The 23,727-nt window shown below is 42.6% G+C and overlaps 1 protein-coding gene across 5 annotated transcripts in view; it reads right to left on the bottom strand.

Annotated features, from left to right (window-relative positions):
• LOC126336242 (uncharacterized) overlaps window positions 1-23,727 on the bottom strand; it is a 224,274-nt gene that overhangs the window by 48,548 nt on the left and 151,999 nt on the right. For all 5 annotated transcript variants that reach the window (XM_049999734.1, XM_049999736.1, XM_049999731.1 and 2 more), the window contains exon 5: window positions 2,490-2,607. In XM_049999734.1, coding sequence (XP_049855691.1) covers window positions 2,490-2,607 — 118 coding nt within the window. The remainder of the gene's footprint in view (window positions 1-2,489; window positions 2,608-23,727) is intronic.

Raw genomic sequence — 23,727 nt, forward strand, 5'->3', positions numbered from 1 at the left:
CAGTAGACAGAAGACTCTCGTCAAAGATGGTAGCAAGTTCTACAATATGGTCTGGTTTGACAAATTGCTGCACAACAAGTGTGTAGACAAGAAGCGGCCTCGGATGAACCATTTCTTCGGTGGGGTACACACTTGCCCCACCTGTGGGCACCAAGTAGGTTCTCACATTGGACTCTCGAGTTGCCAAAGAAGGCAACTTTATGTTGCTACTTCAATCTTCCGTTAGGAAGTATACCAGTGGTGGTGGTGGTATATGGGAGGGGACCAAACAGCAAGGTCATCACTCCCACGATCTAGGATGGCAGAAACCGAGGGACAAACACCACAAACAGCACAGTCCACTCAAGAGGAAAGGATAATATGCAACACGAAGAGGGGAAAAGGGACATAAGGGTAGCAAGAAGATAAAAGAACAGGAGCGGTGTGGGTGGAAATGGGGAGAGAAGGGATGCCCCAGCCACACTGTGTGTGGCACACCACCACCACCACCACCACCACCACCACCACCACCACCCCTGAACTGTCTGACACCACACCACACCAGGGGGAGAAAATACAAGAAAAAGGGGAGACAAAGCAGCATAACAGAACAGATAAAAATGTAGGGAAAAGTAGAGAGAACCCAGTGGGTGTGAAGGCAAGTCAGGGCCTCCTTAACTAACACCTACACTAACTGAGGGACCCAAATTCCAGGGGGAAATTCAAGGACAAGTACAAACCACTTTCACAAAGAAAACCAAAGACAAACATAACCATGTGAGGGTCGTCCTCTAGGACCCGAGACAAGGTGGGAGAGCATATTTAGTGTGAAGGGCCAAAACGCAATACATTTGCCCTGTCTGATTAAGTAAACAGGCTTTGGCAAGAAGATGTTAAATGGTAATAAGACCGGCAGAGAACAGGTGCCACTTCAGATGTTACTAGGCACGATGACAACTATCACAGATAGCAGTGACAATGGCCATGCCCCATCACGGAACTGGCAGAAGGCGAAAGGGGCCAATCAAGTGGGCAATGGCAAGGCTGGCAGTGAGGATTATTTTAGCACACCGATCACTGATGACTTCACAACCTGACAAAGAAGGTGGAAACATGACCTGGGACGTATATAGAGGCCAATCAGCATGATGGAAAGCCCAGCAGGTTAACCTTGTCTGCGAGAAGCAGGAAGGGAACATGAGAAATCAACAGGAAGTGGTCACTATCACAGAGGTCATGGTGTGGCGACTAGTGTACAGATCGAAGAAAGGTGAGGGGAAGAGTGTGAAAGATTAGTAGCAGAAGAAGTGCCATATGCAACGTTAAAATGAGTAGGGGAACTATCACTAAGAATGAACAGGTCATAGGCTGCAAGAAATTGATCAATGAAGAGCCCCCCCTGACTAGATGAAGAGGCACTGCCCTACAAAAGATGACAGGCATTAAACTCTCCAAGGGGTAAGAAGGGAAGTGGGAGTCATTGAAGGGGGCAGTCAGGGGAGCAGATGTAGGTGGCTACCAGGGGGAAGACAGATACTGCTAACTGTGACGGCAGAGTCTATGTAGATGCAAACAGCAATTGCTTCCAATGGGGTATGAAGTGGGATCTGTGTACTAATAATATCCGTAGGGACCAAGGTGCAGACATCACTGGAAGTGATGGAAGGGTTACCGGGTTCCGACAAAGCACAGAAATCACAAAGGGTCTGTGAGTGAGCATCAGTGAAATGACATTCCTGGAGAAAGACACAAGCTATTGAGTAAAAGGCAATACAGGATTGCAACACTGGGAGCTGATGGTAGTATCCATTACAGTTCCATTGAATGACAATGGAGCAGATATCCGAATGGCAGGCGAAAGGGATGGAGCCAGTCACACTGCTGGGTCACCATCAATTACCAAAGACAACACAGTGATATCCATAAATGTTGGACTCAAGTTGTGAGGGGGGAGACGGCACCTCAAGGGGCACTGGGGCTTGTCCAGGGACAGCTCAGGTATCAGAAGTGTGATTCCTGTGTTATCAAGAGGCTCAGCCAGATGGGCGCCTAACAACCTCTACACGTGCTGGTGACCTAGCAGGTGGCAAGGGGCTATGGCAGGGAGGGAGGGAGGGACACCAGAGAGGGAGTTCTTCCCCAAATGGCTCTCACTACAGACAAAAAACTTAGAAGTGGAGGTCAAACCCCACAGGGGACCAAAAACATCAAAAAGGAAGGAAGGAAGAGGAAGCCAGGTGGATAGCTAGGTCAACATAAGCAAGAACACCGAGAGAGTAGGAGGAGGGGGCAGCGGGGAAGGAGTGAGGATGGGAAGGGAGGGCACAGGGAAGGAAAAGTAGCCCAGGAAGGAAAACTGAGCTACAATAGTTTGGGGACCCATGCAGAAACTCATGATAGAACCAGGAAGGGGGGGGGGGGGGGGCAGCAGTCAGTAACAACTACAAAAAGCTAAATCCCTATGGAAGCGTTCTAACCAGGAGCATACAATATCAGTACAAAACACTCACCTCCTCTGTTTCCTTTGCTATGGTGGTCATAGAGTTACGATAGATATCAGGGCAGGATGACGCTCTCAACCGATACTTGTGTATTTTCAACATGGCACCTCTGTACATTACAGAATTCCTGCAACAATCAACAAGGAAAATGAGAATTTCATTGTTGCACAACTAATTTAATTTCTCAAATATTCATTTATATGCTCAAACCAATAAAAATAATTAACTTTTAAAGTAATTTTATTTTAAAATAATTAACTTTTATTTAGCAGTATCTCAAATTATCATTTCCAAAGCTCCTATCACTTAAGTCACCTTATAAATTGAAATTTACAAAGAAGAAAAGGAAATTATGCCACTATGTAAACAATACTCCTATTTGATCTGTCTTTAAAAACGACCTGTATGAGTAGCACTGTTTGCAAAATGGAATGACCCAAATCTTCCTATCATTGACAGGGTGAAAAGAGAAAGAAGAGAGAGCTGCTGCTGCTACTACTACTACTACTACTACTACTACTACTACTGGAAGTGTTATTTCATGGCTTGGCACTTGCAAATAAGGAGGGGAGGGTGTGGGCACATCTGCATGGCACTAGCCATTATGGAGGGCAAAGTGCATGTGATATGTGAAGTGTTACTGCCTTATTATCAGCACTGTGGACATCTATGAGAACTTTACTTCAAGGCTTTGTTAAAAATGGTAGTTAATATTAATTCCTTCGCAGCTCTGGCCTTTAATTTGTGCTAAGTGTTTTGTACACTACTGTGACATCATATGGCTGACTTTTTGAACTTTCCTCTGAAGCTAGACCAAAGTCATTGTGGAGGCGACACCAAGATGTTTGATTAAACTTCGTATACCACTAAATCTCATGGAAATGCATCTTGGAAAGGCAATAAGAGTTTTTTTTTTAAAGAAATGTGCTGGTAAAGACGTGATAGAAACTGAAGTAACCATAGCTTTTGTTACAACTGCAAGTAACAAGATCACTAATTTTATTAAATTCTGCAAGTGCAATGCAAATCAGTGTAACCTTGAAACAGAAATACACACTAACAGTATGCCTTCATTCAAAGGGAATGAACATCCAGTGGTGACAGTGCATTCCATATCTGCACTGACCCATTATTACAATGATGCCTGTAATCAATCTGCACATTTCATTGTTATCTGTGTTACATGTTTGTCTTCAAGAAGTGATGGGGAACTTTGGAGCACATATTCCATACTTTAACTGTTGTTGTGATCTCGCTGAAGGCTGGTAAAATGGCAAAGCAACACTTCATGTTTTTCATACACCAAGCTCTGCATCTGTTTTGTGGGTGCATATCTTCTTTTCATAGATTCTTTGCCAGGTCTTAAAAATTCTGAGCCATCAGATATATTTCAAACTTATTCTGACAACTTAGTAGAATAACGGATTCCATCTGATAAAACTAATGTATTTCAACCGTTAGCTTGAGAACTTTTCCACCATTGTGCTTGAGAATTTTTCCACCATTGTAAGGCATTTCACAGAAGCTTAAAAGACAAGTTTGTGGATATATCACTGCAATTTCCAGTCTATAATATCCTTAAGGCTGCATCCTAGTACATTAGAGGTTTTCCTCTACTCAGTTTCAAAACCTGATTAAATGTTTATGTGCTAGTCCTTAAAATGCGTGTACATTAGACTACATTCATTGTTAACTCTGGCACAGTAAACGACTAAAGTCAGTCTGCAACTAAAATTATTGTTGGATTTCTTTCACTGCATGTTCACAGTTAACTGCATCAATATTTCACACTTTTGCAGTAGTTCTGAGAAATAAAATGCTGAGATTATAGAAATCTTGTGTTTATTTGTCTATACTCCTTACTACTTTGAAAAGAACATAATGGGTAAAATTTGAGATATTTCTCCACAAATAAACAATTATCTTTCAAGATGTGATACAACAGTCTCCTTGCAAATCAATGTATCTAGTGACATGAAAGCACTAACTAAGTGCGGGTAGTTTCAAGTGTGGAAGCCATGAGAAAGATGTTCTAATTCACACTTTCCATAGCAAACGCCTAGGGCATGTTGGCACATAGAAGTCTGCTTCCAATTCAAGTCTCCAACTAAGTTCCTATTCATTCCAAGCAAACTACTGCCATATTTCAGCAGCAAACTGCATCTTTTCTGTCCACGGCAAGATGAGCCCCAAAATCAGATGGTCTTAAATTTCATCAATTGACTCTTCTAAATACAAATTAAATATCCGTGGTAACACAGAAACCCTGCCTCGTACTTTTACTGATTCTGGTCTCTTCTCATTCCATCAGTGCTAATTAATCCAATCTCTTTCACATAAGGAGATGGGAGTATACTTACAGCCTTAGAGTAGATACCCCACTGCCTACGAATTGAAGATATTTTACTTTGTTCAATATAATAGCCTTCTCTAAACCAGTAATGTACTGTATATTTTCTTGTTTTTCCTAAGTCTGTTCTGTCATTACACCCAGTATTTTTGTGTCTCCTACTTCTCATGGAACTACACTGCAGCTCTCCATACAATCATTTTTGCATCTATTTATTGGATAGAAAACACACACACACACACACACACACACACACACACACACACACACACCTGTGTCCGCTGGACACAATGCCACAACTGCAGACTGACATGTGGAACAAGTTGAGGTGGGGGCTGTGTCGGGTGGGGTGGACAGAGAAGAAAAGGTGGGAGGCAGTGAGAGGGGCATGTGGCAAATGCAAGAGCGAAGCCTGTGATGCACTGATGTTGAAGCCACTGGGAAGGGGTGCACAATGAAGGAGACCAGGAGATGTGGACTGGGAGGGGATGATAGGACAGAGGAAGGGGAAACTAATTGATGCAGGTTGTGGGGACAGTGGGTTACCTGAGATAGAGGCCTTAAGGGTTGAGACAGCAACAGGGTATACTGCAGGAATAAATCACATCTGTGTAGTTCATTGAAGCTTGTTGTGGTGGACAGAAGAATCCAGGTGACCTGGGCTATGAAGCAACCACTTAAGTCTAGCATATTATGATCAAGCTGTATGTTGTGCAGTCATGTAGTCAACTTCGTTCTTGGCCTGTTCGGCAGTTTACCATTCATCCTAGTCAACACCTGTTTGTATGTGATACCAACATGAAAAGCTGTGGAGAGATTTCCAAGAGTTGCTATACGACATGACTGCTTTCGCATGTGTCCTGACCTCCAATAGGACATGATGTCACAGAACTGGAGCACGCAGTTTTGGGTGCCTGAACTGGACAGGTCTTGCACCTGGGTCTTCAACAGGGATCTGATCCCTGTGGCAAAGGGTTGGGTGCAGAAGTGGCATAGAGAATGACTAGGATGTTGTGCATGTTGGGTAGGTAACAAAACACCACTTTAGGAGAAGTGGGAAGGATCTTGGGAAGATAGGGTTCAGTAGTTCCATCCGAGGGTCATACTGTGTGAAGATGATGTGCAAGAATATGGCATGGGAAATCTGTTTGCAGAGTGGGTTTATGGGGGTAGTGCTTGTCTGTGAACACCCTCTTGAGGCCTTCAGTGTACTGGGCAAGGGAGTTCTTGTCACCGCAAATACACTGTCTATGGGAAGGATTTTTTCATATGGCAGCTGTCAAGATGCAGGAACTGTTGGTGCTTGGCGGGTTTAATGTGGACAGAGGTGTGGATGGAGTCATCATCATAACTCCTGGAGGTTGACACCTCGACCTGAGGAGGACCTGGTGAAACAGATAGGAGAGTACATGGTGAAGTTGCAAAGGAAAGAGAATAGTGTGTCTTGCTTCTCAATCTAAATCATGAAGATATCATCACTGAACTTCAACCAGACCAGGATTTACAGGTGCCCATAGCTGTGCCAGATTTGTTTATATACCTTCACTTCATAGAAGTAGTAGTTTTGGGTCAGGCTACAGTTTGTATGTAGGGATTTGAAACCTGAAGCACAATAAGAGAGGGGAGTGTTCGGTAGCAGCGAGGCTACAGGCATGAGGGATGTTGGTGAATAGAAATGTGACTACTACTGCAGTGACGAGGTGGGATACTGGAGATACAGGGGTAGGGATGGTGAGGAGTTGGTGAAGGATGTGGTTAATACCTCTGATGTGGGTAGCTAGGGTTTGGGGAACTGGTTGGAGGTGTTTGTCAACAAGAGCTAAAATTGTAGAGGAGCACAATAACCAGCTACAGTGGGGAATCAAGGATGTTGGTCTGCACATTTGGGAGCAACTAGAAGGCGAGTGTGTAGGATGTCATCAGGGCAAGGAGGTAAGAGGTTCTGGGATGTGCTGAAGTATTTCAGTGGGGATGGAATCATTATGGTAGAACTTTTATTTGAAGGAGTCAAGACAGTTCGCAAAAGCCTTCTGTCATGCTCATCAAGACAGTTATGGAGCCTTTGTCTGCAAAGGAGCATTATTAGGTCAGTATCTGTTGAGAGGTTGTGTATGGTTGTCCTTTTGTCGGCTGAAAGGTTTTTGTTCTTTGGAATGGACTTGAAGGATGACGACACCATGTTGGATGTAAGGAGTTTCTGGAAGGTGATTACAGCATGGTTAGATGGAAAGATTAAAGTTGGATGGTGATATGAACTGTGTGAGGCTTCAGGTTAGGTTTGGTTGGAGGAGTTGGTGGCAAGTGTTTCCACTGTACAGAATGCCAGAAGGAAAGTGGGTCTTTGACAAGTCCATCATGGTTATACTTCCATGTGGATCTGAAAGTGAAGCCTATGGAGAGGACTGAGAATCATGTGGGATTGAGGTTTTTGGTGGAAATATTAACAACAGTGTCTTGTGGGTCTGACTGGGTTCTGGATTTTTTGGAGTGTCGAGAGGGAGTTTTGGAGGATGTGGTAAACTGGAAAAGGTCAGCTAAGCAAGATCTGTATCCTATGAGTGGTGGAGCAGGATGTCAACAGGTTGGACAATTTATGGGAATGGTATCTGGAATTCTCTTCCAGTTACTGGAGAGCAAGGGTTTCGAATGGTTCAAATGGCTCTGAACTACTTAAAACTATCTACCCTAAGGACATCACACACATCTATGTCCGAGGCAGGATTTAAACCTGCGACCGTAACAGCAGGGCGGTTCCAGACAGAAGCGCCTAGAACCGCTCGGTCACAGCGGCCGGCGCAAGGGTTTCCATTTTGGAGACTTTATGTACGTAGTGAGGAAGTGATTATGAAGTGTCAGGTTTGTGAGGGACTGGCGAAGACTTAATTCTGTCAGAGACAGCAAAGGACCTTTAAGTGCAGGTGAACAGAATGGACAGTGTCTTGAAAGGAGGACGTAAGATGAACATCAACAAAAGCAAAACTGGAATAATTGAATGTAGTCTAATTAAACTGGGTGATGCTAAGGGAATTAAATTAGGAAACAAGACACAAAGTAGTAGATAAGTGTTGCTATTTGTGCAGCAAAATAACTGATGATGGGGGATGTAGAGAGGATATCAAAGGTACACTACCAATGGCCAGGAAAGTGTTTCTGAAGAAGAGAAATTTGTTAACATCATTCTGGAAGTCTTTCCTGAAAGTATTTCTGTGGTGACCTTGTATGGAAGTGAAACGTGGGTGAGAAACAGCTTGGACAAGAGGAGAACAGAAGCTTTCCAAATGTGGTGCTACAGAAGAATGCTGAAGATTAGGTGGGTTGCCCACTTAAGGAGGAACTGAACATAATTGGGGAGAAAAGAAATTTGTGGCACAACCAGACTAGAAGAAGCGATTATCGGTTGATAGGATACATTCTGAGCCATCTAGGGAGCAAAATTTAGTGTTGGGCACCGCCAGCCACTCGCAGCCAAAGGACATTCCTCCGCTACGTCACAGCACACGGCACTGCGCTAGCAAGACTGCGCAACCCGGATCTGGTGTCATCGCTACGAGTCAGCGAGGACTCGAGGAAGGTCGTTGATATCACCAAGCCACGTTGTACTCGACAGGAATGAAGGTGCTATGAATTAATAATGTTTCTTTGGCATTTCTGGCACTTCTACAGCCATTTCCTAGCATCCTGACAACTGGAGAGGTCACCGCTCAGCCATCCAGTCCACCGTAGGCGACTGGGACATATCTGTCATAACACCATGAAGTGAAAGACATCTTACCAGAGATCCTTCCACCTGAAGTGGCGTTTTGTCATCCACCCAACCTACACAACAGCCTAGTCCATTCCTAAGCCACTCTGATCCACAAACCCCTTTCAATAGGGATCACGTCCCAGTGGAAGACTGATGCAGGACCTGCCCAATCCACCCACTCACCACAAGCCACTGCCATCCTTTAATAGGCTTATCCTGTCCTACTGGAGGCCAGGACACTTGTAAAAGCAGACATGTTGTATACCAACTCTGTGCAATCACTGCACAGCTTTTAAGACAACCAAACAGCTACGCACCAGGATAAATGCACACTGCCAAACTGTGGCCAAGAACAAAGCTGACAATGTGGTTGCACACACAACATGCAGCTGAGCATAACATGCTGAATTTCAGTGGCTGCTTCACAACCCAGGCCATTTGGAGTCCTCCCTCCGCCACTATCTTTCCTGAGCTACACGGATGGGAATTACCTTGGCAATGTATCCTTTGCTCCCACAACATTTCTTGGCCTCTACCTTCAGTAATTGACAAAAAATGGGGAAAAAAATCAGATTTTTCCAGATTTCCCAGTTCAAATTACACTTTTTCCGTGTTAAGAGACAGTATACTTTCCCCTTGGAATTTTATCAATCCTATGAATGGCTACGGTTTTATACAGCAGCATAGAACTTTCCGGCACTGTAGAAAACAAAACCCTGCAAAAATATGATCTGGGAAGATATTTGATGTTCAGCAACATGTATGCTGCATATTTTTGTATTATGATATGCTGCATATTTTGGTATTACAAAAGTACAAATCAGAATCCAAACACAGCACGTTAGTTTCCGAAGCATTCATATTGAGATTGTGATACCCTTTTGTAAACCAATCATAGCTCATGTCACGCGATCCTCTCTGCCAATGACAGCAGATATTCAGATCATATGACGTGATGTAGTTAGCCTCAGCCAATATCAACATCACTTAAGTAACATGAACACGCAAATACGAAAAGTTAATGATTTAAATCAATGTACACAATGAACCTACAAGAAATGCAAATCTTCCACATTTTTTTTCTTTTTTTTTGTTGCACTATAACCCTTTGAGTACTGCAGACGTGATATGCCGTGGCGCTCCACCTTGCTGCGGGGCCTGTGGATGTTGTTTGCGGCTGAAATGGGCTTTCCGATGGGCCCAGCAGACGGCATTCGCCACGCAGCCTGGCCAGTACTCCCGGTTCCACTGGCTGTGGGCCTGCTGATGTCAATAGCCGCTCAGGGCTACATGCCGGCCTGTCGCCAGTTCTTTTGTCCTGTGCACTCCCTGGGATGGATTTACCCTATTTGTTGTTCTGTGCCACTATCCCTGCTATATGAGAAACACTCTGCTACGGATTCCGCAGTTGCTATTTGACATTCGTGCTAGCGGATTCATGTGATCTGCATTCTTCTTCTGTGGTGGTGTTTAGCCATCTGCCATTTCATCGGGATTTTTAGAGTGCTGTCACTTTTGAGTTCCATAGACAAATGGCACATCAGCGTCGTTGCACTGACGAACAGATACTGGTGATACTGACGAAGTGACAGTGAGTGTAGCACCTTCAATATATATAGTGACAATGAAGATTCATCAGAAGAATCTCTTAGTAATAAATCTCCACATACGAGGGGCGTCAGAGATGGCACCACCGGCGCATATCGAGGCCATGCTTAGTTAGTACCATCTTTGGAAAGATGACACACCAAGTTTCAGCCATATTGGTCGATTTCATTGTATTTGGTGTTCGTGTGAATCAAGGAAGTCGAGTCACTGTCAAAAAATGGACGAAAAAGAATATTGTGTGGTGATTAAACATTACTTTATGAAAGGTAAATGCCTCAGGAGACTAAAGAGAAGCTTGATAAACATCGCAGAGACTTTGCACCTTTGATTAGAACAGTTTATAAGTTGTTTCAAAATTTTAGGAATGGCCATATGGGCTCCATGTGATGTTGAACGTTCTGGGCACCCGGTGGAGGTTATAACTCCGGAAATCATTGATAAAATCCACGATATGAAGATGGATGACAAAAGTTAAGGTGCGTGAGATTGCCAATGCAGCGTGCACCTCGAATAAAAGGGTACATAATATTTTGCATACACATTTGGACATGAGAAAGCAATCCGCAATATGGTTCCACGATTGATCGCGCTTGACCAAAAACAGAATCGTGTGACGTGTTTCAAGGATGGTTTGCAGCTGCTCAGGAAGGATCCACAGGACTTTAAGCATTGTTTCTTCACTGTGGATGAAACATGGATATATTACTATACTCGGAGCAAACAAGTGTCTAAACAATGGGTTACCAGGGGAGACTCTGCACCAGAAAAGGCGAAGACCTTTCCTTCAGCCGGAAAGGTTATGGCAACTGTCTTTTAGGATTCGCAAGGGATAATCCTCATCAATTATCTAGAAAAAAGTAAAACTATTACAGATGTGTACTATTCATTCTTATCGGACCATCTGAAAACCAAGCTGCAAGAAAAACGCCAGCAATTGGACCGCAAAAAAGTCCTTTTCCATCACAATGCACCAGCACACACCTCAGCAGTTGTGGTCGCAAAATTATTGGAAACAGGATTGCAACTCGTTTCACATCCCCCCCTATTCTACAGACTTTGCGCCCTCTGACTACTATTTGCTCCCCAATTTGAAGAAATGGCTGGTGGGACAAAGATTTTATTCAAACGAGGAGGTGACTGCAGCAACTAATAGTTATTTTGCAGACTTGGACAATTCCTATTATTCGGAAGGGATCAACAAATTAGAACAGCACTGGACGAAGTGTATAAAACTAAAAGGAGACTATGTCGAAAAATAAAAAAGGTTTACCCCAAGCACGTAAGTAGTTTTTATTTTTGCACGAACTTTTCAAATGCCCCAAGTACTTCACCTAGCAGAGCTCGCCAGGACAGTTGTTCTTTAGAGTGAAGACAGATCAGTCCGGAAAAGGCCACTCCACAGTGAGAATGACAAGTCTGATGTGAGTGTGATTTCAGTCCAGTACTTCATGCATTTGATGACTCATCTTCAGGACATAATTGCCAACTAGCGCCTGATTCAAGCATTCTATCCATTTTCATGCTATTTCTATCAAAAGATCTATTGATATTTGTAGCACTTTAAACGAAGCGATTTTTTACTTTCACCATGGTAAATTCGTCTGAATCCATTCATTCTTGGCTATCCACCTGGAAAGATACAGGTTTTGAGGAAATTTATAGCTTCATTGGTATTTGACTTCTCATGGCTCGTGTTAAAAAGTTGAGAATAAAGGAATACTGGTTCAGAAATGTACTTCTGAGTACTCAAATTTTTGGCGAAGTTATGTCTCGTGACTTTCGGTCAATCATGGAGATGACTGTTTGTTTAAAATTAGGAAAATAACTGATACAGTTCATGTGGCGTTCCCACAGTGCATTTAATCCATACAAAAAACTCTTGTCGATGAAAGCCTATTATTGTTCAAAGGTCTCTCATCTTTTTAAACAATGCATTCCTTCAAAACAGAGTAGATTTGGAATCAAAACATTCGTGTTGTGCGACTGTAGAGTTGGATACATCTTTGATTTCATTGTATTCACAGGCACAACAACAGAAATTGAAGTCCATAATTTGGGGGAATCTGGCGATATTGTGGCAACACTAATGAAGCAATACCTTGAGCGTGGACTTACCCTGTATGTCGACAATTGGTATAAAAGTCGAGCCTTGTTCCTCTGGCTTCACAACCAGAGAACAGCAGCATGTGGTACTGTACGTAAGAACAGGCACAACTTTCCAAAGCTACATAAGAAACTGAAACGAGGAGGAGTAGAGTTTATGTCAACTGACAAAATGCTTGCCATCAAGTGGTGCGACAAGAGAAGTGCTCATGCTGACTACCTGCAACACTACAGAAATGCGTGACACGGGAAAGACAAACAGGATGACTCCCGAAAAAGTAATGAAGCTGCAATGTGTTGTTGATTACAATGCAAATATGGGAGCAGTAGACCACTACGATATCCTCATAAGTTCTGTTGCATCTGTGTGTAAATCTGTTAAATGGTACAATAAGTTCCCCCCGCAGGTACACGAATTAGGCGGCCCCAAGGGCAGGCTTGACACGGTCAGCCGCACATGTCGGTGCAGCACTCAATGGGTTAAAATGTATCACAAGAATGTATCACAAGAATGTGCCACAAAATTTAAAATGATAACATAAATGTCTGGTCTTCTGGGATCCTCAAAGTATTATGTCTTAAATGAGAGTCAAATGCTCTGAGTTTCAGGGAGGGCATAAGGGAACAATTGACAGGAATGGAGGAAAGAAATACAGTAGAAGAAGAATGGGTAGCTCTGAGGGATGAAGTAGTGAAGGCAGCAGAAGATCAAGTAGGTAAAAAGACAAGGGTTAATAGAAATCCGTGGGTAAGAGAAGAAATATTGAATTTAATTGATGAAAGGAGAAAATATAAAAATGCAGTAAATGAAGCAGGCAAAAAGGAATACAAACGTCTCAAAAATGAGATCGACAGGAAGTGCAAAATGGCTAAGCAGGGATGGCTAGAGGACAAATGTAAGGATGTAAAGGCCTATCTCACTAGGGGTAAGATAGATACTGCCTACAGGAAAATTAAAGAGACCTTTGGAGAAAAGAGAGCCACTTGTATGAATATCAAGAGCTCAGATGGAAATCCAGTTCTAAGCAAAGAAGGGAAGGCGGAAAGGTAGAAGGAGTATATAGAAGGTTTATACAAGGGCGATGTACTGGAAATGGAAGAGGATGCAGATGAAGATGAAATGGGAGATACAATACTGCGGGAAGAGTTTGACAGAGCACTGAAAGACCTGAGTCGAAACAAGGCCCCGGGAGTAGACAACATTCCATTAGAACTACTGGCGGCCTTGGGAGAGCCAGTCATGACAAAACTCTACCAAATGGTGAGCAAGATTTATGAGACAGGCGAAATACCCTCAGACTTCAAGAAGAATATAATAATTCCAATCCCATAGAAAGCAGGTGTTGACAGATTACCGAACTATCAGTTTAATAAGTCACAGCTGCAAAATACTAACACCAATTCTTTACCGACGAATGGAAAAACTGGTAGAGGCGGACCTTGTGGAAGATCAGTTTGGATTCCGCAGAAATGTTGGAACACGTGAGGCAATACTAACCTTATGACTTATCTTAGAAGAAAGATTAAGAAAAGGCAAACCTACGTGTCTAGCATTTGTAGACTTAGAGAAAGCTTTTGACAATGTTGACTGGAATACTCTCTTTCTAATTCTAAGGGTGGCAGGGATAAAATACAGGGAGCGTAAGGCTATTTACAATTTGTACAGAAACCAGATGGCAGTTATAAGAGTCGAGGGGTATGAAAGGGAAGCAGTGGTTGGGAAGGGGGTGAGACAGGGTTGTAGCCTCTCCCCGATGTTATTCAATGTGTATATTGAGCAAGCAGTAAAGGAAACAAAAGAAAAATTCGGAGTAGGTATTAAAATTCATGAAGAAGTAAAAACTTTGAGGTTCGCCGATGACATTGTAATTCTGTCAGAGACAGCAAAGGACCTGGAAGAGCAGTTGAATGGAATGGACAGTGTCTTGAAAGGAGGATATAAGATGAACATCAACAAAAGCAAAACGAGGATAATGGAATGTAGTCGAATTAGGTCGGGTGATGCTGAGGGAATTAGATTAGGAAATGAGACACTTAAAGTAGTAAAGGAGTTTTGCTATTTAGGGAGTAAAATAACTGATGATGGTCAAAGTAGAGAGGATATATGTAGACTGGCAATGGCAAGCAAAGCGTTTCTGAAGAAGAGAAATTTGTTAACATCGAATATAGATTTAATGGTCAGGAAGTCGTTTCTGAAAGTATTTGTATGGAGTGTAGCCATGTATGGAAGTGAAACATGGACGATAAATAGTTTGGACAAGAAGAGAATAGAAGCTTTCGAAATGTGGTGCTACAGAAGAATGCTGAAGATTAGATGGGTAGATCACATAACTAATGAGGAGGTCTTGAATAGAATTGGGGAGAAGAGGAGTTTGTGGCACAACTTGACAAAAAGAAGGGACCGGTTGGTAGGACATGTTCTGAGGCATCAAGGGATCACAAATTTAGCATTGGAGGGCAGTGTGGAGGGTAAAAATCATAGAGGGAAACCAAGAGATGAATACACTAAGCAGATTCAGAAGGATGTAGGTTGCAGTAGATACTGGGAGATGAAGAAGCTTGCACAGGACAGAGTAGCAAGGAGAGCTGCATCAAACCAGTCTCAGGACTGAAGACCACAACAACAACAACAACAACAACAACATCATAAAAAATTCATCGCAAATTCTCATACATAACATAATTCATGTTGTCTAAAAGGAAATTCACTTTACAGTAATGCTTCTCAAACAACCATTCACAATATTTCCCCGTGACCTGTTAGAAATAGGTTCACTTCAGCGGTTGCAAAAAAAACACCTCGCGTTGCTGTGGGTGTGCACCTACGATGAGGGAGGAAGCATATATGTTTACGAGTATAAAGCAGTAAGAGTTCTTACGTTATGTCTAAAAGAAACAGGACACAAAATGCACAATTTGGTTTTCAGTGCACAGTCGTATGTCCACATTCCCAGTGAAGTACACCCCAACCTGATATTAAGTTTTTCATTGTGGTTTTTAGGAAGTAAATTTTCATGGAGTAGAAGTACTTTATCATCTCATGTTTGGTTTTTTATTATGGCATAATGCTATACATGCAAGAACATGAAAGCATGCATTTGAAATTCAGCCAACAGTTGATACTAGCCAGTACTGTTGAATGAAACACTTCGTTTCAAATAAATTAATTGCCTCAGTGAGAAAGATTAATAACAGCCAAATTTCTTTAGCAACAAACATAAATAACTTCATTGTTTTGCAAGGCGATTAGCGCTCGACTGCCAGAAACGTGGAAATAAATTAAAATCAGAAAACTGAACTAATAACATATTTTAACCTTCCATAATTATGCGAATATATTTTATTTCACTTGATAGCTCCCAGCCACAAAAATCTATTTTGTTTTCATTTGATATGAGACATGTAAACAAAGAGGAAACAGCAAAATCACTAAAAGTAAACATGGATCACGTAGAGACTAACCGACTTAGAACCACCACCACCACCCCCATCCAAACAACAACTGAAGACTGCTCTGCGCATACACAAATATGGCAGCTTCGGCACACCATAAAATAATTTTTTTTCCTGCCAGCATCCAGCTACTTGCTGCTACTACCAATACAGCTAATAGCCACACTTCAAGCAACCAGAAGCACAAGAAGGTGCTGCTCACACACGACTCTACAGCACAAGTACATAAGCCCGCTGGCAACTGCTCAAACGAACCTAATGTAAACAGTTGTGTCATCACACTCATCGGAAGCCATTTGTTGTTATGAAGTATCACATAGTCTTCATCCTAAAGCCTTTGTCATTTTTTGCTGTTAGCACACACTTGCATTTCCATTGCAATTCAAGTTATATTTTGGTTTTTTCTCATTTATCAGGGTGTCTACGTGGACAAGAAAAAAAAAATTCCCAGATTTCACAGTTAAAAACACAATTCCTCCTGGATGAAATTACGTAAAAAGCGGGTGAAAATACATCTGTGTTAAGTAACAGTATACTTTCCCTCGGAGTTGTAAAACCTATCAGTTCTTTGAATCGTAAAGGTCTTCTACCAGTGGAGGACGTCCCAGCACTTTAGGAAACGAAATCCAGGAAAAACAATGCGTTTGGAAAGTTGTTTGATGCGAGACAATATGCAAAGAGTTTATTTTCGTATTGCGAAAGTATATACACAAATTCCACAAATTACAGCACGGTAGCTTCCGAAACTCTAAAATAGAGATTGCGTTGAGCAATGCACTTTTGTCAGCCAGTCATAGCTCATATCACGTGATCTCACTAGCGAATGACGGCAGTTATTCAGAGCGTGAGGCCTACAAGAAAGACAGGCCGCGGCGCGTACGTTACGAAGGTAGGCCGAGCTCGCTCAACTCAGCAAAGTGCGTTTCTACACTGGTTAACTCTTAAGTAGAGGTGTATGTACGAACGAGAATTGCATCGTCTATTGGCATCCACTGTTGTTAGTCCTACAATGATAGGAAGTCCGTAGGCCTACTAACGGGCTCTAATTTGGCAACTCAAATCGTGTCAAAATGATTATGTGTTGCGTAGAAAAGTCTAAGTGTTCCGGCATGAAGAGATTTGTGACACTGCTCAGTAACACATTATGCAAATTTTTTTGAAGGTCAATTACACTTTTTTACATCGATTGCATAACTTTTTATCTATGAAAGAACAGCATTAAATATGAAAACTAACTTGAATCTCGGTATTTTTCTAGCGTGTGTTACACGTTAAATCATATCAAATACAAATGTGCCAGTAAAATTTTTAATAATGGCATAAATGACTTATCTTCCGGGCCCAACATTTTTCAAATGGCTGATCCTTAAAGTGTTATAACGCCCTGTGATTTAAGAAATTCACTGCACATTCTCACACATAGCAAATCATCTTGTGTGGAAACTTACTTTTAAAGTAACGCATCTCAAGCCACTATTCGTAATACTTTGTGGTGATCTGTTAGAAATGTAAACAATTGTGACGTCACTCACATTGAATGCACGTTAGTTGTTACGAACATACTGCATAATCATCGACCTAAAGCCTTTGACACTTTTCGGTGTTGGAACTCTGGTCTGTGCATTGTGTAAATTACCCATTTTGTATGCAACTAAACATTTATTTTGGTGTTATTCTCTGATTTATGTTTCATTGCTGCATTATTATTCAGCAGTAGTGGACTAAAGTTCTTTGTCAGTGCCTCAGATCTTACACGTCAAACCTACAAAACTTTGACCTCAAACCAAAAACAATGAAAAATCCCAGATGAAAAAATTCCCGTGTTTTTCCCGGATCTCCCAGGCCATACACACCCTGTTTATGTTTTACTGCTGCAATATTATTCTGCAGTAGTGGGATACAGTAATATTCTTTGCTAGAGTACCAGTTCTTACCAGTCATAATTACAAAAAAATATTGACTGAAGGCAGAAACAGCAAAAAATTACCAGGTTTTTCCCAGTTCAGATGAAAAAGTTCCTGGGTTTTCCCAAATTTTCCAGTCGTCCCAGGGCATATACAAACTGTCCATTGTCCCCACCCTTCACCCAATACTTCCCCTTCCTCCATCCTGCCACCCCCTCCTAGTTCTGCCCCTGGCCACCTTCATTGTGTGCCCCCTCCCCTCTAATTTCAACATATATACATCAAATGCCTAGCCTATGGACCTGGCACCTGTCCCTCCCACATTCCTACCAGCCAACTAGCTAACTCCTCCAGAGCTTTCTACACCTCCCTCTGTCTACGCACCCCATCTAGCACAATCCTCCCTACGCCTACATTATTTCATGTATCTGCAGTCCTGGCATTGTGCATCCAGTCGACACGATGTAGGGGACTGTGTCTACGTGTGTGTGCGTGCGTGTGTGCGCGCGTGTGCATTCCGTGTGTACTCTTACTCTAACTCAAGAAAGGATTTACTCTGCAAGCTCTGAAGTATTCTTTGTTTTGTATATCTAAGGCAATATTTCTGCTTTTTGGTGAGTGGTCTTTATGCCTTAAAGTATTTAAATTCTACCAAAACTTAGCAGTCAATAATTCTTCCTTTGTTCTATGGCCTGATACCCTTAAGAGTTGCATATTATTTTAGCAAACTTTTTCTATCGAGAATTTCTTCTGGTCAACTCTAAAGTTTACCCCAGTGTACCTTCTATTTCCACTACCAAATTAACTTAAACATTTTTTCATCATTATGCTCCTTATTCTGTGATCCCTGTGGTTATTATTAAATAGCCTATATGAAGCATCTATAGTTCCACACTTTAATGTAAGTATCTTTGTATCTTTGACAACTATTTGCCATCAGTTATTCTCTAATATATATAAAAACAAAGATTCCAAGACTTACCAAGTGGGAAAGCGCCAGCAGACAGGCACAATGAACAAAACACACAAACACACACACACACACAGAATTACTAGCTTTCGCAACCGATGGTTGCTTCTTCAGGAAAGAGGGAAGGAGAGGGAAAGACGAAAGGATGTGGGTTTTAAGGGAGAGGGTAAGGAGTCATTCCAATCCCGGGAGCGTAAAGACTTCCCTTAGGGGGAAAAAAGGACAGGTGTACACTTGCGTGCGCATGCGCACTCGCACACATCCATCGGCACATACACAGAGACAAGCAGATATATTTAAAGGCAAAGATTAAGGGCAGAGATGTCAGTCGAGGCTGAAGTACAGAGGCAAAGAAGTTGTTGAAAGACAGGTGAGGTATGAGCGGCGGCAACTTGAAATTGGCGGAGGTTGAGGCCTGGCGGATATCGAGAAGAGAGGATATACTGAAGGGCAAGTTCCCATCTCCGGAGTTCTGACAGGTTGGTGTTAGTGGGAAGTATCCAGATAACTCTGACGGTGTAACACTGTGCCAAGATGTGCTGGCCGTGCACCAAGGCATGTTCAGCCACAGGGTGATCCTCATTACCAACAAACACTGTCTGCCTGTGTCCATTCATGCGAATGGACAGTTTGTTGCTGGTCATTCCCACATAGAAAGAGTCACAGTGTAGGCAGGTCAGTTGGTAAATCACGTGGGTGCTTTCACACGTGGCTCTGCCTTTGATCGTGTACAAATATTCCGCACATCCACGGCCTCGCTGCAATGGAGCACTTCCTTTCACACCGATCACCTGCCACCCTACCTAAAACCTCTTTCCTCGTCACCTTAGCCAGCTTCATCCTGACCCACAACTTCTTCACTTTTGAAGGCCAGACATACCAACAATTAAAGGGAACAGCCATGGGCACCAGAATGGCCCCCCTCGTATGCCAACCTATTTATGGGTCGCTTGGAGGAAGCCTTCTTGGTTACCCAAGCCTGCCAACCCAAAGTTTGGTACAGATTTATTGACGACATCTTTATGATATGGACTCACAGTGAAGAACAACTCCTGAATTTCCTCACCGACCTTAACTCCTTTGGTTCCGTCAGATTCACCTGGTCCTACTCCAAACCAATGCCACTTTCCTTGACGTTGACCTCCATCTGTCCAATGGCCAGCTTCACATATCCGTCCACATCAAACCCACCAAGAAGCAACAGTACCTCCATTGTGACAGCTGCCACCCATTCTATATCAAACGGTCCCTTCCCTACAGCCTAGGCCTTCGTGGCAAACGAATCTGCTCCAGTCCTGAATCCCTGAACCATTACACCAACAACCTGAAAACAGCTTTCGCATCCCGCAAATACCCTCCTGACCTGGTACAGAAACAAATAATCAGAGCCACTTCCTCATCCCCTCAAACCCAGAACCTCTCACAGAAGAACCCTAAAAGTGCCCCCACTTGTGACAGGATACTTCCTGGGACTGGATCAGACTCTGAATGTGGCTCTCCAGCAGGGATATGACTTCCTAAAATCCTGCCTCGAAATGAGATCCATCCTTCATGAAATCCTCCACACTCCACCAAGAGTGTCTTTCTGCCGTCCACCTAACCTTCGTAACCTCTTGGTTCATCCCTATGAAATCCCCAAACCACCTTCCCTACCCTCTGGCTCCTACCCTTGTAACCGCCCCCAGTGTAAAACCTGTCCCATGCACCCTCCCACCACCACCTACTCCAGTCCTGTAACCCGGAAGGTGTACACGATCAAAGGCAGAGCCATGTGTGAAAGCACCCACGTGATTTACCAACTGACCTGCCTACACTGTGACGCTTTCTATGTGGGAATGACCAGCAACAAACTGTCCATTCGCATGAATGGAAACAGGCAGACAGTGTTTGTTAGTAATGAGGATCACCCTGTGGCTAAACATGCCTTGGTGCACGGCCAGCACATCTTGGCACAGTGTTACACCATCCGGGTTATCTGGATACTTCCCACCAACACTAAACTATCCGAACTCCGGAGATGGGAACTTGCCCTTCAGTATATCCTCTCTTCTCGATATCCGCCAGGCATCAACCTCCGCTAATTTCAAGTTGCCGCCGCTCATACCTCACCTGTCTTTCAACAACTTCTTTGCCTCTGTACTTCCACCTCGACTGACATCTCTGCCCGAACTCTTTGCCTTTACAAATGTCTGCTTGTCTCTGTATATGTGCGGATGGATGTGTGTGTGTGTGTGTGTGTGTGTGTGTGTGTGTGTGTGTGTGTGTGTTTCATTTATTGTGCCTGTCTACCGGCGCTTTCCCGCTTGGTAAGTCTTGGAATCTTTGAGATTATATATATATATAAAATCATGGACCTTGCCGTTGGTGGGGAGGCTTGTGTGCCTCAGCGATACAGATAGCCGTACCGTAAGTGCAACCACAACGAAGGCGTATCTGTTGAGAGGCCAGACAAACGGCCTTGCTGTGCTGGTACTGCGAACGGCTGAAAGCAAGGGGAAACTACGGCCGTAATTTTACCCGATGACATGCAGCTTTACTGTATGATTAAATGATGATGGCGTCCTCTTGGGTAAAATATTCTGGAGGTAAAATAGTCCCCCATTCGGATCTCCGGGCGGGGACTACTCAAGAGGATGTTGTTATCAGCAGAAAGAAAACTGGCGTTCTACGGATCGGAGCGTGGAATGTCAAATCCCTTAATCAGGCAGGTGGGTTAGAAAATTTTAAAAGGGAAATGGATAGGTTAAAGTTAGGTATAGTAGGAATTAGTGAAGTTCGGTGGTAGAAGGAACAAGGCTTCTGTCAGGTGACTACAGGGTTATAAACACAAAATCAAATAGGGGTAATGCAGGAGTAGGTTTAATAATGAATAGGAAAATAGGAATGCGGGTAAGCTACTACAAACAGCATAGTGAACGCATTATTGTGGCCATGATAGATATGAAGCCCACACCTACTACGGGAGTACAAGTTTATATGCCAACTAGCTCTGCAGATGACTAAGAAATTGAAGAAATATATGATGAAATAAAAGAAATTATTCAGATAGTGGAGGGTGATGAAAATTTAATAGTCATGGGTGACTGGAATTCGGTAGTAGGAAAAGTGAGAGAAGGAAACATAGTAGGTGAATATTGATTGGAGCTAAGAAATGAAAGAGGAAGCCCCCTGGTAGAATTTTGCACAGAGCACAACTTAATCATAGCTAATACTTGGTTTAAGAATCATGAAAGAAGGTTATATACATGGAAGAACCCTGGAGATACTAAAAGGTATCAGATAGATTATACAATGCTAAGACAGAGATTTAGGAACCAGGTTTTAAGTTGTAAGACATTTCCAGGGGCAGATGTGGACTCTGACCACAATCTATTGGTTATGACCTGTAGATTAAAACTGAAGAAACTGCAAAAGTGTGGGAAATTAAGGAGATGGGACCTGGATAAACTGAAAGAACCAGAGGTTGTACAGAGTTTCAGGGAGAGCATAAGGGAACAATTGACAGGAATCGGGGAAACAAATACAGTAGAAGAAGAATGGGTAGCTTTGAGAGATGAAGTATAGTGAAGGTAGCAGAGGATCAAGTAGGTAAAAAGACGAGGGCTAGTAGAAATCCTTGGATAACAGAAGAAATATTGAATTTAATTGATGAAAGGAGAAAATATAAAAATGCAGTAAATGAAGCAGGCAAAAAGGAATACAAACATCTCAAAAATGAGATCGACAGGAAGTGCAAAATGGCTAAGCAGGGATGGCTAGAGGACAAATGTAAGGATGTAGAGGCTTCTCTCACTACGGGTAAGATAGATACTGCCTACAACAAAATCAGAGAGACCTTTGGAGATATGAGAATCACTTGTATGAACATCAAGAGGTCCGATGGAAACCCAGTTCTAAGCAAAGAAGGGAAAGCAGAACGGTGGAAGGAGTATATAGAAGGTCTATACAAGGGTGATGTACTTGAGGACAATATTATGGAAATGGAAGAGGATGTGGATGAAGATGAAATGGGAGATTCAATACTGCGTGAAGAGTTTGACAGAGCACTGAAAGACCCGAGTCGAAACAAGGCCCCATGAGTAGACCACATTCCATTGTAACTACTGACGACCTTGGGAGAACCAGTCCTGTCAAAACTCTACCATCTGGTGAAAAAGATGTATGAAACAGGCAAAATACCCGCAGACTTCAAAAAGAATATAATAATTCCAATCCCAAAAAAGCAGGTGTTTACAGATGTGAAAATTACTGAACTATCAGTTTAATAAGCCACAGCTGCAAAATACTAACACGAATTCTTTACAGACGAATGGAAGAACTGGTAGAAGCGGACCTTGGGGAAGATCAGTTTGGATTCCGTAGAAATGTTGGAATACGTGAGGCAATACTGATCTTACGACTTATCTTAGAAGAAAGATTAAGGAAAGGCAAACCTACGTTTCTAGCATTCCTAGACTTAGAGAAAGCTTTTGACAATGTTAACTGGAATACTCTCTTTCAAATATTGAAGGTGGCAGGGGTGAAATACAGGGAGCTAAAGGCTATTTACAATTTGTACAGAAACCAGATGGCAGTTACAAGAGTCAAGCATGAAAGGGAAGCAGTTGTTGGGAAGGGAGTAAGACAGCGTTGTAGCCTCTCCCCGATGTTATTCAGTTTGTATATTGAGCAAGCAGTAAAGGAAAAAAAAGAAAAATTTGGAGTAGGTATTAAAATTCATGAAGAAGTAAAAACTTTGAGGTTCGTCGATGACATTGTAATTCTGTCAGACGGCAAAGGACTTGAAAGAGCAGTTGAACGGAATGGACAGTGTCTTGAAAGGAGGATATAAGATGAACATCAAGAAAAGCAAAACGAGGATAATGGAATGTAGTCAAATTAGGTCGGGTGATGCTGAGGAAATTAGATTAGGAAATGAGACACTTAAAGTAATAAAGGAGTTTTGCTATTTGGGGAGTAAAATAGCTAATGATGGTCAAAGTAGAGAGGATATAGAATGTAGACTGGCAATGGGAAGGAAAGCGTTTCTGAAGAAGAGAAATTTGTTAACATCGAGTATAGATTTAAGTGTCAGGAAGTCATTTCTGAAAGTATTCGTATGGAGTGTAGCCATG

This window comes from Schistocerca gregaria, chromosome 2 (assembly GCF_023897955.1).
Source record: "Schistocerca gregaria isolate iqSchGreg1 chromosome 2, iqSchGreg1.2, whole genome shotgun sequence".
Lineage (NCBI taxonomy): Eukaryota > Metazoa > Arthropoda > Insecta > Orthoptera > Acrididae > Schistocerca > Schistocerca gregaria.